Below are 15,047 nucleotides of genomic sequence, written 5' to 3'. Positions count from 1 at the left end.
GAGCAGAAGCTGCGCAATGTCTGCACAGTACAACAAGTCCTTCTCTTCTGAGAAAAAACGGAGGTACTCTTGATGCCTGTTGTGGAAGAAGCTGATGCGAGCACTGTCAGAGAGGAGGTTTTTTTCCTTCAATCTGGATGCCAACAGTTCGGCAGAGTCCTTTGACAAGCTGAGGTCACGAACTAGATCATTCAACTCCTTTTGGGAAAATGGATGTGGAGCTTCAAGAACCACTTCTTCTTCATGTCCTTCAACACTGGAGGGATCTTCGTCACTAATGTCAGGAAGTTCTCCAAAGATAGGCACTGGAATTTCACCACAATGAGCTACAGGACAACGTGCTGATTGAAGATCAGGATACTTGAGGCTGCTCCGGTTCTTTCTGTTGATCCCAGCCGCACCAATTTATGGAAGATTTCGAGGTTTTATGACTTCAAACTGATCCCTTTTCGACATAAACACCCAGAACTATCGGACCTGAATACTTCTTGTCATTAAAACAATCATTTCCAATCAAAACAATTATTCAACATGGCATTTTACCCCCACCAACTTCTTCTAAAATGCTCCACACAAGCGTACACGTGAACAAAAATGTAAAAAAATGACATGTGGCCATAGCTCAAAAACTTGACCTGATTGAGCAAAACCAATGTGATTTTTGGATTCAGCGCATCAGATTCGTCCTAAGTCAACTGAAAAAATGCAGACAACAAATTTGTTGTTGACCAGTGATTATTATTAAACTGTTCCCCTTGAGTACTTCAAAAATCCACTCTTGAAACCTCTTTTCCTGGTGACTTTCTAGACCTTTAGGAGAGCTGTTAAGACTGGGTAGCATTAGGGATAGATTCAGAGCCATGTCAAAAAGGGGCGTGAAACTCCCCACCCCACCCCTGCCGCAGCACCAGTGCAGTGGCCCCTCCTGTGTGGCTTGGCAGCGCAAGTGCGAGAGCAAATGGGATGGTTAGTTCCACGAGTGCTGTGCTGTCCCCAACACAATGGAGTGACCAGTCAGGAGTAAGACACAGGGAAAGGACTGGTGAAAGGGAGGGGTAGGGGTGGGGGTGGGGAAGGGAGTTCCAAGCTTACCTCATACACCTGGAAAAAAAGGGGTTGGGGGTCAGCATTGAAGGAAGAAAGGGGGGAGAAAGAACACAGCAAGACTTAATCATGCGTTCAGCTCAGGTTCCCTGCCTGTAACAAGCTGCGGAGATGGGGTGGGGGCTCAAGGCAGTACAGAGAAACCGGGACAATCTTCTACACCAGCCTTCCTAAGAGGACGGCACACCTACTGAGCTGAGAGTTGGGCGCGAGTGGCCTCTCTCCGCTTTAGGGAGCAGTGGGGAAAGGCAGGGCAGCAAGGTTAGTGTAAATGAAAAGGAAGAGTAACATCAGCTGCACAAGTCATAAACTTGCCATGCAAAACCAGCTGTGAGGCAATATTGATTTTAAAAGTCGAAACCTTTATTTAATATGCACCTTAAAATGTTCCTAAAAAGGTTCAGGTCAAATCACTCCCCATCCCACTGCCCAATATTTTTAAGCGGAGCCTTAAAAACTTGGAAGCTTCCTTTGGTCTCATTCCTGACTCAAAATAGGCAGCTGGAATGAGAGCACAAAAACACCCAATGCTTTAAGGCTATTCAGACTGGAGGGGTGTTTGCATGTCTGGGAAAGAGGACATTTAACTTGAAGCGTGCTAGAAGCATTTTAAAACCATATGGTGTTGTAATAATAATAATAAAAAAATAAAAAATAAACAAAAAACAACTCAGCTTTCTTTCTTTTTAGTGATCCCATCACTGCTAGGTTAGCATCCCTGCCTCCCTTTTAGGCTACCACATCCATACCATGATTAAGTCTAATGGGCCTCATGAGTGACGCCTATCACTTACCAGTGGATCTAGCTTGGGAGCTAAAGGATATTCCCACTGGGCCTCAAGAGCAATAAAGATGCAAACTAGTTTCTTTCGCAGAGAAATCTGCTGTAAGTAGTCAATAGTACTTCCATGAGCCAAGTAGCTCTGAAACCCCAGTTGCCATTATACTAGCTACTGTGACAAGACACACAACAGGGTTTCACCCCCACGTAGATCCCACCGTTACTTCCCCTCCTCCTTGACCTACCCAGCTCTTCTTTTTCTTCTTCTTGGCATCTGCATCCTTGCCACTGCCAATGCTAGAATGGCTGGTGATGCTGTTCAGGCTGGATATACTGTCTGACGAGTTCTGCCTCTTGATTCGCAGCTCTGGAGAGTCACAGGGAAGGGAAGGAGGGAGAGATGCATTCAAAACCTGTGGACAGACTGGAAGCTCTTGCAGGCACCCAGGTAATCAGCTACCACCTCTCTGTTTTTAGCATCAGTTCCAAACACAGCTAGCAAAAAAAGAGTCTTCTCTGTACTTTGTTCCCAGGCTAGAACTCAAATCAAATCTAACAGTTTTATCTAAGGTCAGGCAAGGCCCAAGGAAGTGGGAATAGTAGGGAAAGGAGCACATAGGGGCAGCATCTGGGGACAGGCAAGATCTGGGGACCATAAGGAAAGATGAGGAGCTGCATGTATTCAAATTTGATGATGGCTTGGTGTCTTATCTTGGGCATGCTCATCCAGTCTTGTCAATAAATACCCAGGAGTTTCTAGTGTTCAGGACCACCATGACTCCATTCCCCCATCCTTCCACTCCTCTGGAATTTCATCCCATCAGTGCAATGCCAGAAGGCAGCGAGAGAAGTGTAACTCTTAGCTGCCTTTACCACTGTACTGTTTTTCCCATTAGCACAACGGTAACGATGGCTGCTCCCATCTATAGAACCAGGAGCTCCAATTTCAGAACAAAGGAGGAGGAAGCCACACACAAGTGCAGTCACTGTGACATTATGAAATTCCTTCCAGTAGCACCTTAAAGACCAACTAAGTCAGTTCTTGGTATGAGCTTTCGTGTGCATGCACACTTCTTCAGATACACTCAGTGTGCATGCACACAAAAGCTCATACCAAGAACTGACTTAGTTGGTCTTTAAGGTGCTACTGGAAGGAATTTTTTTGTTTTGACTATGGCAGACCAACACGGCTACCTATCTGTAACTGTGACATTATGGAGACTGAAAGCATGAGGCTTCCCCCTCTCTCCCCCACTCTGATTACCAAGGGCTCCATGTCTGGGAAGGGGAAAGAGGAAGTTGGGCATAGAACCTACACAGTACAGTCCTACGTCTGGCTGCTGCTTGCTTTACCTCCCTTCAAATATTAAAAGACCAGTAAGTGTGTGTTCCAACTGGCTCCAGTCAAAGTGCATTTTATCCAAGCACCACACCACCATGTCTAACCACTCCCTCCCTTGCTCCTAGCAGGAAAAGGAATCAATCCTGTCCACCATGTCTCTAATCCACCATTCGGCAGCTGCATAGCCAAAGATCCACCAGGAGAGTGTGTGTTGAAGGCTGCGCTCACCTTTGGGTGTAATGTCTGTTCCATTCAGGGCCCCTTGGATAACAGCCTGGGCTTCCGAGTTCTTTTTCTTCAAGAAATCAATTGTCTCCCTCAAGTCCACCAGCTCAGTGTCCTAGAAGGTGATGCATAACTGATGAATGCCTTGCGGTTTATTATTTTACTAACTGCTCTGCTGCAAACCTATGCTAGGGGGAGGTGGGAGAAAGGAAACAACAGCAAGCCGTTTCGTAGGGCAGGCCTCAGCACCTTGGTCAGCCATGGACCCTGCCAACTGCCTCAAACTCACCTTCTCTTCTGCAGTCTCTGCAAGATGTCGGAGACGGGAAGTCATGTTCACGAGGCTCTGCTCAAAGGCTGCTACTAAGTTCGCCTGGAAAGGAAATTGAAAAGGGGTGATAGGCCCACATGCCAGTACAAGGAACAGAGTCATATGAAGAAAACAGGAATCAGAGGGACCCACAGGTCAGTGGCAGAGCACATGATCTGCATGAAGCGGGTCATTTGCACGGATTCAGTTGCACAAAAAAGACCACAAAAAGACCACACAGCGCATGACAGGAATGATATTTCACTACCTGGAGAGCAACTGCCGGTCAGAACAGACACATAATCTGGCCTCGTATTAATGCAGCTCTGTAGATTCTTAATTGCTTATCAGGCAGCACAAGATACTGGGAGCTCCTAGTTAAACCCATTATTCCCATCAGGGATTGCGGTTCTAGAGCAGACGTATATGGCAGAAGGCTGATGTCTCGAAAACTACAACTCTGTACACAGTTGTTCTCAACAAGGTGGAGTGGGTCCCCGTCGGGGAGGTGTGTAAAACTTGAAGTGAAGGGGGCAAAGTTTCAGGTGAGGACAGTGTCTTTTTTTTTTAAAGATATTTATTAAGATTTTCAAATTCAAATGCATTAATAATAAACAACATTATTTATATCATAGCATAATTTCATCACTTCTTTGGACTCCCTCACGTCTCCCGCTCTCACTTGCATCGTTAAAAAAGGTTTTTCTAAGCAAATTACCATCTTGTTTACAATCTTATATCCGCTCATTTAAGTAGAATCTAGCAGTTCTCCAAAAGATTTATATTTTCCTTAATCTCACTTATCGTCAAATTCGGCAGGTGAGGACAGTGTCTTGAGGCTGGTGGATCCTATAGCCACACACCAACCAAAACACGTGAGTAGTTGGATGTTCCTTAGCAAGAGGATCCTCAATGATTCAAGTTGGGTTTGTTAAGTCATACTGGGCTGCCCCATTCTGATCTGGGGAAAGCTGTAACTTTGTTCTAATGGTGCTTTCTAATGGTGTTTCTAATTCTCTTCCCCTTTCTAATGGCAGCTTTTTAATTAGTCCCCTGGGCTCTGATCCTGTGACTTCTGGTACACAGGAAGGGGCTGCACTCACACGACTGCATGAAATAATATTTATTCATTATGTAGTGGAATAGGCAGTTGCCGCTGTGATAGATTAAAGATACAATCTATCGTTCTCCTTTATTCTAAGACCTAAGCTCAAGACGTTTTAGAGACACTGAGCGAGCAAAACACTGAATATCCACTAGAGGGTGCTCCTATTCCATGTTGAATACAGAAAGCTGGGTTTAAGTTCCCTGACTTGCTTGGGTAGAGGGGTTCAGCACTTTGTCTCTGGAAGGCTGGGAATTCTCATGCAGGGCTAGTTCCAAGGGTTTGAGTATACATGTTTCCGTGTATATAGAATCCTAGAATTGCATAGTTGGAAGGGACCCTGAGGATCATCTAGTCCAACCCCCTGCAATGCAAGAATACGCAGCGGGGCTCGAACTTGGAACCTTGGCATTATCAGCACCATGCTCCAACCCACTGAGCTAGATCATCATCTTATCTGTATTCCACTTTTCCGTACTTAAAAAAAAACATCCTCGAGGTGGCTTACAACTTGACAAGGTTTACATAATTACAAATGTAACAAAAGCCACAAACAATAAATAAAACACATCAGAAAGCACACAACCAAACTGAAACCATTTCCACATAAATCATAATAAGACTTAAAAATAAAGATACAAAAAGTAATATAAATAACAAACAAACAAAAAACCAACAAAACACCCTATATGCAGAACCCCTGTGTAAAATGTGATCACACCATATATTTGTATTCACTATTTATTTGGTCGAAACACCTTGACCCACATCCCCCCTCCCTATTTTAGCTTTCCATTTTTCTTTGGTAATTTTGAATGCTACTTTAATTGCATCGTTCAAAATTTTGTTTATGAGAGAGGAGCATTTGCGGCAGATTAACAACACAGGGCAACTCACGTTGGCTGAAAGCTGGGATGTCAACGTGGCCACTTTCTCCTGGGATGACTCCAACTCACGGCGCAGTTTGCGGATTTGCTACAATCAGGGAGAAAGAGAAAGAAAGGGAGGAGTCAGGGAGCAAGATAGACCCTTTTGCTCTCCACCAACGGGTCAAGAGCAAAGCAGCCGTAGGGAGGACAGAGAGAGAGAGAATCTTACTGTACCTCAGACTGCATCCTCTCCTCAGCCTGGCAGCACATGGTGGGGCAGAGGAGAGACAGAGAGAGGCAGGCGGTTAGGGCATAAGTAGCAGAGGCGCACTCACAGGCAAAGGCGAGGAGCCATGCAGAGAAGCCAGCACCTCCGCTGCAATCTTTCCACATGCACCACACTCCTTGTGGCAACACGACAACAGCTTATTTGTGCCACACCTCCCCCCCCCCCTCCCCACATGGTTGCACGCAAAGTCCTGAAAGAGCGGCACAGCACCCCATCACTCGAAAAGACTGCAGCAGGGGAACATCCAGGGTTGGGGGAAGAGAGGGAAGGATGGCCTGCCGGAATTGCAGCACAGAGAAAGCAAAGGGCAGGCCAGGCCCGCTGATGAAGGGAGCACAGCTTACTGAGGAGTAAGTGGAGGAAGCACTCGACGCCAGGGACAGCACAGATCCGTGAACTGCAATAGACAAGAGAGAAGACACGTGTCATGGGGTCGTCTCCTGACTGTGGGGCATCAGTGTACATGGGGCAGGGGGAGAACCTAGAGGTCAGGTGTGCACAAAGAAGCGGGACCACAACACCAAGAATCAACGTGAGGCTCTCTTAACAGTTAACACAAGAAATCTGAAGGATCGGGAGAGCGTTCGGTCCTGGAAGAAACAGGCAAGATTCCTTGCCTGCGTGGGTGGATCATCCATCCCAGCCATGGCTCAACATGCCTAGAGAAATGTGAAAACCTTTTGCTAGCACAGGCGTTCAATGTTTGTTTTTAGCACGAAGACCTACGTTTTAATGCAGCACATCAGGAACAATAAAAACCCTTAACTTGAAGTAATACCATGCACACAATCAGCAAGGTGGAGACCCTTGCTGGGGGAGCTCCCTGCAGCAACCCAACAGAAATCAGTTCTACCACTACCTGAACTAGCACTTCTATATTGCCATCTTTCCGCAGGGCCTGCAAGACAGAGCTAATAATAATAATAATAATAATAATAATTATTTAGCATAGTGCTTCATTGGCTTTGAGTAATTTTAAAGTCTTATACAGATGCGATGTGGACACACATCCTAAAAAGGGGTGTGGCTGTCTCTGCCCCATGGCAAGCTAGCACTGGGTGATGGGCAGAGTGCCTGCCTCCCACATCCTGTTTATGGTGGTGCTGGAAGCGCAGGAGGGAGAAAGCAATGCTTGAAAGGTACCAATCTCACCCACTCACACCTCCTGTCCCCAGCTCTGCCATGTCATCTTGCTCCCCTGCAAGCAAGAAGCAGCTCCCACAGCTGCGCCAGCCCACCTGCCAAGTACACCTGTGCGCACTTGAGAAGACCTGACGGACAGAATTTGTCGCGACCGTATCCCTCTCACCATTATTACTGTGGAGGAGACTCTTGTCCTCCTGGCTGGGTGCAGGACTCTCACCATCATCCACAGGGTCGCGAAAGGAGCCCGAACGGATCATGCCCTTGGGCCGGTCTGCCAGGGAGAGGGTGCTGCCCATGGGGGACGCATTGTACAGCTCGAAGGTGGAGTCGTGGGTGGGGATGCTGTTGGAGCGGGTGATCCTCGGGGTGTTGGCTGCCGTGGGGGTCACTGCAGGAGAAGGAGGGAGGGGAGGACAAGCTAGTCAGATGGAGCTGCTTGAAGCAGGAATGGGGGTGTAGGAACAGAGGGCTCACTAGACTCACAGGTGGCAGCCAGGAGAGAGAGAAAGAGAGAGAGAGAGAGAGAGAGAGAGAGAGAGAGAGAGAGAGAGAGAAGGGTAGAATCTTTGAATGTACACCATTCCTTGCACAAACCAATCTGCACCTGTGTAAAATGTAAACACTTGCACCAGGCCACCCCTTAAGATCCTCTGATGACATGACCCTGACCTTGGAGTCGGTTTTAGGTGAGCTGGCAGTGCCATCTCAGAAGAAAGAAAATTAAGGGAAAGTATAGATCAGCATCGGGACGCAGGTGGCGCTGTGGGTTAAAGCCTCAGCCCCTAGGACTTGCTGATTGAAAGGTTGGCGGTTCGAATCCCTGCGGCGGGGTGCGCTCCCGCTGCTCGGTCCCAGCGCCTGCCAACCTAGCAGTTCGAAAGCACCTCCGGGTGCAAGTAGATAAATAGGGACCGCTTACCAGCGGGAAGGTAAACGGCGTTTCCGTGTGCAGCTCTGGCTCGCCAGATGCAGCTTTGTCACGCTGGCCACGTGACCCGGAAGTGTCTCCGGACAGCGCTGGCCCCTGGCCTCTTAAGTGAGATGGGCGCACAACCCCAGAGTCTGTCAAGACTGGCCCGTACGGGCAGGGGTACCTTTACCTTTACCTTTATAGATCAGCATCAGCTTCAACTGGTTTAGAACACCTGTCTCCAAAAGTTCCCCCCTGCAGGAAAACAGAAGGCAAGAGAAACTAACCAATATTAGTGAGTGGTGCCTTTCCAACCAATGGCATAGAGAGAGCAGGAGGGGAAGGCAGCTCAGACTGATCATCTGATTCCTGCAATCCTCCAATCGTGTGGGAGTGCCGCCTCTCCTTGGCCTCTTCCTGGGACTGGATTTGATACCTGCCAAAATTAAGGGAGAGAGAAGTAGAACAAGGAAGACTGGAGGAATTTTGTAGCCGTAAAACAACTGTGGTGGCTTAGGCTTAACATCACTCATGTAGCCAGTTCCTGGAGTCATAGTAAGCGAAATTCTAAATTTCACTCAGGAGCACCTAATTATATAGCAATGGTGATGCTAAGAAAGTGTGGATTATTCAGTGCTAATAAGGTAATCAGATCTTTCAAAAGCAGATTGCCATCCAAGGCACTCTTTCCAAAGGACATGAGAGAAAATAGATAAACCAAGGCCACAGCTCTTCGAACATTTAGTTTAGGATTAAGTCTCATTAAATCTTGGGCCTTACTTCAGAGTAAACCTGTTCAGGCTTGGACTACAGTGCATGCATTCACCCCGTAACTATCTGAACACAGCTACAAAAAGTCAATGGAAGCCATTTATATACTGTCCAATTTATTATGCCCTCTAGAACATGGCCAGTTAACAGCAAATGCTACCATACTATAGAGTTCTGCAGAGTATTTCATTCTGGTGAACATCATTTATTAACTGAGGACTTTAAACAGGATTCACCCAATGAGCCCTGCCAGAAGAAGCCCTGTGCAAGGACTTCTGCTTCTTCAACAAGGCTTCCTCTACACTTCTGAAATTGTTTCATTTTCGGGGGGGGGGGGGGCAGAAAAGTGCACAGGGGGAGGAGAGAGGGGGTCATTCCATCTGGCAAGTTGAAATGCTTGCGCATACAGAACATTCATTATACCGCAATACCGAAGTGCTTTAAAAAAAAAAAGGAACACCACAATGGCCATTATAAACAAAAATAAATAATAACTTCAATATTGTTCACAGCAAATGGCTCCCAGCATAGTTTGTGCTCCACATACAGTAGTTGGGAAAGCTGTGCCTAGCCTTCCTATATACAATCTTGCAACAGGACCAAGAAGTGAGAGATGTAACCAGATCCCTAGACTGGTTTGCTTTGAACAGAAACAGGGTGGGCTGCTTTTATGAACCACCATGGTTAATTGATTTTCTTTGGGATCTTACTCTGTAGCATGTAGAATATTAAGCACCCTATTTAAGAGGATGATAAACAGCATGCTCAAAATAACATGGTAGTGTTGGTTTGCGAGGAACACCGAGATTTCTTCAACTGGTCATCTTGTGTTAGCATGACCACAGTGAAAAGCAGGTTTTGTCTACTGCAACATCATACTGTATGCCATGCCCACTAATTTATTTGACCATCAGTTGATAGCAACAGGAAAGTGAGGGGTGGGGTAGAAGGACAATTACCTTAGTCCCTTCTTGGGCAATGTATTCCGATCACGGTTAGAGCTGCAGGAGGGGAAGCAAGCACAACAGTATTTGTTAATCATTTGCTGGAGTCCAGCTGTAGCATCTGATGGGTGATAAACTGGTTTATGAAGGCAGAGCATTATCTGGCTTAGTTTAGAAGCATGGAGTTAGAACTCCATGAACATGAAGCTAGAACTCCAGGGGCAAGAACAGCGAACTGCAACATTATGCTGCAACATTAAAGCTTTTCAACTGCACTGCAATTCCACCGCTCTACTCCCACTTCCCCAACTGCCTTCCTTGTTGCTCTGCAATACTTTAACTGCAGGGAACAGGAATTGCTCCACAGAGAACCAAGTTTCCAAAAAAGCCCCGTCCCCTTTTGCCTGGGGATCATGCCATCAAACAAAAGCGACCCCACTTTCTTCTACCTGTCCAGGTGTGTGATCCTGGGGCTCCCCGTCCAGGACATCTCACTGGGTTCCTCCTCAGCAGCCGCAACGGGAGGGGTGGGAGCAGTGGTGGGAGCAGTTGTATTGCCTGCAGAGAAGGGGCTGTGCAGGCTCATAGGCATCTGCAAGGACTCCATGCTCCTGTGCAACCCTGAGAGCTTGGGGTACATGCGGGATTCCTTGGGGATGCTGAAGCCTCCCATGAGCTCCAGGCCCTGGGAGAAGCTGGCAGAGTTTATGTTAAGGACTGGAGCAGGGCTTGGCGTGAAGCACGACGTGAGGTGGGGGACCACATTTGCTGCAGCTGGATGGGGCTCGTGCAGTTTGCCACCGTGCATCTGGTGTTCGCTGGAGGGAGGGAGGTCCAGACTGTTGGAGTTCACCTTGTCCAGGTTGGCCAGAGAAGGAGCTTTCACGTAGCTTTTGGCAGCTGACCTGAAGGAAAGCAACATGGTGTTAGAAGATGACTGGAGCTTTGCACAGCTCTTATCGTACCATTTATTTATTTGCTTAACATATTTCTCAACCCAGCTATAGGCCTGCTGGGAAACACCCACAATTCGTCATCCCCCTCCAAATTATATTTTATTAAGTTTCAACATTTTCAACATATGTTGTTGTTTCTCCCCCTCTGCTGCACCCTATCTTCTATCTGTTAAATCATAATCACGATATTATAATCAACAACCACAATTCTTCTTACCTGAGTGGAGTTGGTGGCAACTCAGCCACTTTAGCAGAAGTCTGGTGCCCACCTTGAGCCTTTGGGGTGCTTTCAGGGGAGCCGATACTCTTGAGTGAGACGCAGTCAGAGTCCAGGGCCACAGCTTTGGCTTTGGCTTTCTCCTTCTCCCTGTCCGTCTGATTCACTGGCACTGGCGTGCTCCGGCCTGTGCCGATCTTAGAGGGCTCTTTCAGCCGCGAGACGCTGATGCTCCCTTTTGTGCTGAGCAGGCTGGGGTCAATGCTGCTGCTCACTGGCCGTGGCCCACTGCGCCCACCAGTCACGCTCATGGAACTAGATTTGGCTGGGCGTGGCAGGCTCCGGTACTGGATGTTAGTGCGGGCCCCTGGGGCCATGAAGCCAGGCTCCCCAGCATTAGAAACATCCAAGCTCGTTTTCCTTCCATTGACTGGCTTGACTGGGATGCTAGAGGTCTTCTGGATCTTACCAAGGGTGGCCGAGCCACCAGCTTGCATCACCGTGGCAGTGCCAGTTGCAGGAGGTGGCTTCTTGTAGCCAAAAGAGCCGGAAGTCGTGGTCCGGGTCAGCCCAGAAGGGGGCTTCTTGGCATCTGAAATCCGATCTCGGCCAGCGTCAGACGATGAGCGCTGCAGGCTGGCGTTCTTCACAGAAAGCTTGTTCTTGTCTGTTGCTTTTGCTTCAGGTTTACCTGCAGGAGAAATAACTCAGTTTGAAGAAAAGGCATTTGTGCACGCAGCTTCTTAGGTGACCAAAAGAAAGTTATCAAAAAGCTACTTAGTCTGGACAGCCAGTCCCTGCACCAAAATGAGCAAAATGTCAGGGCACGTGTCAGTACAACCATCTCCCTAGCTAAAGTGTACTGATTTTGTTTCAGGGAACATGATCTTTACTGAGATGAGGTGCAGCCTGTCAGGGAACTGACATCAGAGTGAGATGCGGAGGCAGGGCTCCAGAGCGATGCCGGAGAGGGGACCAGCGGGGGGGAAGGAATTCAGCGCAACACCAGTAGAGAAGGGAGGGAGATGGAGGAATTGGAGACTGGTCTCCAAGACCCTGCATCAGAGACTAGTGGAGAGAGCGCTGGCACACCGCTGCCTTCCCCTTACTTGAACAGACGAGTTCCGCGCAGGGAAAATAGGAGGAGACTTGGGGTCAAACAGCTCTTATGCTGGAAAAGGTTCAAGAAACACCCACTGACAGATTCTGCAAGCGACTGACCGGCCACGGAGTGTGGGCTGTCAGCCAAGGCATGGTGAACCAGGCAATCGGACACAACTAGCAGGCAACTTACACACAAGTAACCCCTTACAACCATTACACAGCCCTAGGATGTAATGAGCACATTCCAGGCTCCCTTCTTTCTCTGTGGCCAACAGTTAGTCATGCACCTTTGACTGGACTCTCAAGAAGAATGGGAAGCAAACAGGTAGGGAAGTGGAGGTGGCAGCCACAAACCTGCCTAGCTAACACTAGGGCTCCACTTCCTGTTCCAACCTCACCTGCCACTTTGAGGGTCTGGGCTGTGTGGGTGATGGGAGAGGTCACTGCCACAGGGGGAGTCTTTCCCTTCTTCAAGGAGCCTGGTGGGCCCAAACTGACTGGCTTTTTCAGATCTCCGCCTTTGGCAGGAGCCTCGTCACAGCTTTCTGAGCGCTCCCGTCGCCACTTGGAAGAGCTGTGCTCCATTTTCAGACTCCCGCTGTCATAGTCCATCTTCTTCTGAGCCTTCTCTTCTGGCTCTCCGTACCAGTTCAGCCCACTCTCTGCCAGTGAGCGCTTCTCAGAGTCCGTGCGCAGCTGTAAGGCAAGCAGCAAAGAGGATTCTGTTAGCTGGTACCTTAACCTTGCCACCCAAAATACTCCCCCAACCTCCTGTGTGCACATAGGAAGCTGCCTCAAACCAGGCCTGGCTATTTCTCCATCTGGCCCGGAACGGTCTGTTCTGTTTGGTGGAAGTTCTACAGGGTCTCAGGGGAAAGTCCTTTGCATCTTCTACTACCTGGGTATTTTATTTTTAGTGGAGTTGCCAGGAACTGAACCAGGGACCTTCTGCATGCATAGAATATGCTCTATCATAGAGTTATAGACCTCCAACTACACTAGCTTAACAAATGGGAGAGAAAAAACAGTCCTTCAGTTCCAAAGGCACTGGTCGCTCCTGCATCTGCAGGCAAAAAAGGGGGTAGGCATTCAGTGCTTTGGGGGCTGTGGCTCTCCCCCCCCCCCACAATATAAGGAGAAATTCAATGGCAGAAGTATTCATCTTTCCCCTGAGAACACTTTTAAGGAGAAAGACAGCGCAGGGCTTCATGCAATTTCTTTCTCCGGTACCAAAACTGCAGCAGCAACAGCAGCATGAAAACATGGCGGATTCTCTGGGTGCCTGTCCTACCTACCGCTATGGCGGAGTTCCTGCGAGAAGCCGTGGGGGTGGAAGGCAGGGAATTGAGCGAGGAGCTGGCATTGAACTCTTCTGAGCTGAGATTGTCAGAGGCATCGCTGAGGCCGCTGCTGATGGAGCTACTCTCATCCCAGCTGAAACACACAGGAGGCAACAATGGTTAATAATAATCCATAAAAAGTTTAAAATCCAAGTAAATATCCACACAGTAGCAGTCAAATCTTAGGCAATACTGCCAGCTCAAAGAAGGTGCTTTGTTTGTTTGTTTGTTTGTTTAAATATTTATCTACTACACTTTAATAAAAAATACAGCAAGACAGTATTGATGACTACCCAAGATTGCACACTTTGATACACAATTTGTCACAGATTTATTGCTCCCTAGCAGCCTAATAATCCTTTCTTACAACCAAGTTGGTCAAAGTGTGGTTAAAGGATGGGTTTTTGCCATATTTTCAGTGCATACTTATAAGTGAAGCAAGGATCTTTTAATTTCCACATCCCTCCCACCCCACCTCCCCAGCTACTGTGTGTGTGTGTGTGTGTGTGTGTGTGTGTATGAGAGAGAGAGAGAGAGAGAGAGAGAGAGCTCACACGCGTGTGTAGTACAAACTCATTCTTAGCTGCTAGGACTATGCTTGCTTGTAAACAAAAGCTCAGGCTAGTTTACTCTTGTCATAAGTGGATTGCCACTTCAAAATACTATATTCATATGCATTAACTTACATTGGAAAAACCAATCCAAAAATCAGTGTGTATTTTGCAAAGTGCTCAGATGCAGAAACTGAGGTTTTCAGCTCAGCTGCATCTTGGAACAAGATAGAGCTGGAAAAGAGTGTTGGTCATAAACAGTCGGACCTTGGGGCATCCCAGAAGGAGACTCGGGGTCAAAGTAAGAATGAGGAATGGTTGCCAACCCTCTCACATGGGACAGGGGTCCAGGAACACCATGAACAGGAAGAAGCTTCTTTCCTATGTGGAGGGTCTGTGAGGAGCAGGTGCATGGGGGAAGGAGGAAGAACACGGTATTTTTTTTTAATTAAAAAAAGTAAAATAAAATACTTCTTTCATGTCATCTGGCACTTTGCACTCAAGAATAAATAGTGTAGACCATTTCAAATAATGGTAGATAGGCAGTTCCAGTGTCTAAGAATTTTCTTAGGGGGATCCTTTGTAGAAAGGTACCATAAGCAACAATGGTTGCCAAGCAAGGGACCTTATTTAGGATGGCAATCAAACCATCTGGTCACTACAGAAGACTTTGCAGCCCTACTAATCAGTTCTACATGAACAATTGTCACTTTGCCCAAATTTCATAAAATAATCCAGTTTTCCTGCTTTATTCCAGCCTTGCTGCTAGTACGTAGTTGGATGAGTCGCTTGCCAGACAAACCGTATAAGCCACCCAGTATATATAAGTGAGTGGGACTTGTACAAATTCGTTGCAGGCTACTAAATGTTTTGCACATATAGTTGCTTCACTTTGAACCCAGTAGCTGAAGCTTTCTAGAAGATGGACTTTATTTTTATTTTTAGCAAGGAGTAATCTGGTAGAAAGGGACACGGGTGGCGCTGTGGGTAAAACCTCAGCGCCTAGGGCTTGCCGATCGCATGGTCGGCGGTTCGAATCCCCGTGGCGGGGTGCGCTCCAGTCGTTCAGTCCCAGCGCCTGCC

General features: G+C 47.6%; 1 protein-coding gene across 19 annotated transcripts in view; it reads right to left on the bottom strand.

The window, feature by feature from the left end:
• NAV1 (neuron navigator 1) overlaps window positions 1-15,047 on the bottom strand; it is a 281,587-nt gene that overhangs the window by 19,506 nt on the left and 247,034 nt on the right. For 6 of the 19 annotated variants that reach the window (XM_083746435.1, XM_083746419.1, XM_083746430.1 and 3 more), the window contains 13 exons: window positions 13,369-13,507; window positions 12,472-12,769; window positions 10,970-11,660; window positions 10,246-10,701; window positions 9,812-9,853; window positions 8,369-8,517; window positions 7,335-7,559; window positions 6,370-6,422; window positions 5,971-5,994; window positions 5,765-5,842; window positions 3,742-3,825; window positions 3,456-3,567; window positions 2,131-2,252 (listed from right to left, as the gene is read on the bottom strand). In XM_083746435.1, coding sequence (XP_083602561.1) covers window positions 2,131-2,252; window positions 3,456-3,567; window positions 3,742-3,825; window positions 5,765-5,842; window positions 5,971-5,994; window positions 6,370-6,422; window positions 7,335-7,559; window positions 8,369-8,517; window positions 9,812-9,853; window positions 10,246-10,701; window positions 10,970-11,660; window positions 12,472-12,769; window positions 13,369-13,507 — 2,473 coding nt within the window. The remainder of the gene's footprint in view (window positions 1-2,130; window positions 2,253-3,455; window positions 3,568-3,741; window positions 3,826-5,764; window positions 5,843-5,970; window positions 5,995-6,369; window positions 6,423-7,334; window positions 7,560-8,368; window positions 8,518-9,811; window positions 9,854-10,245; window positions 10,702-10,969; window positions 11,661-12,471; window positions 12,770-13,368; window positions 13,508-15,047) is intronic. The other 13 variants (XM_083746420.1, XM_083746432.1, XM_083746437.1 and 10 more) reach the window with 3 other exon arrangements.

This window comes from Podarcis gaigeae, assembly GCF_964106915.1.
Source record: "Podarcis gaigeae genome assembly, chromosome: 6".
Classification (NCBI taxonomy): Eukaryota; Metazoa; Chordata; class Lepidosauria; order Squamata; family Lacertidae; genus Podarcis; species Podarcis gaigeae.
Note: the sequence above shows the minus strand (reverse complement) of the source record. Positions and strands in the feature narration are given on the sequence as shown.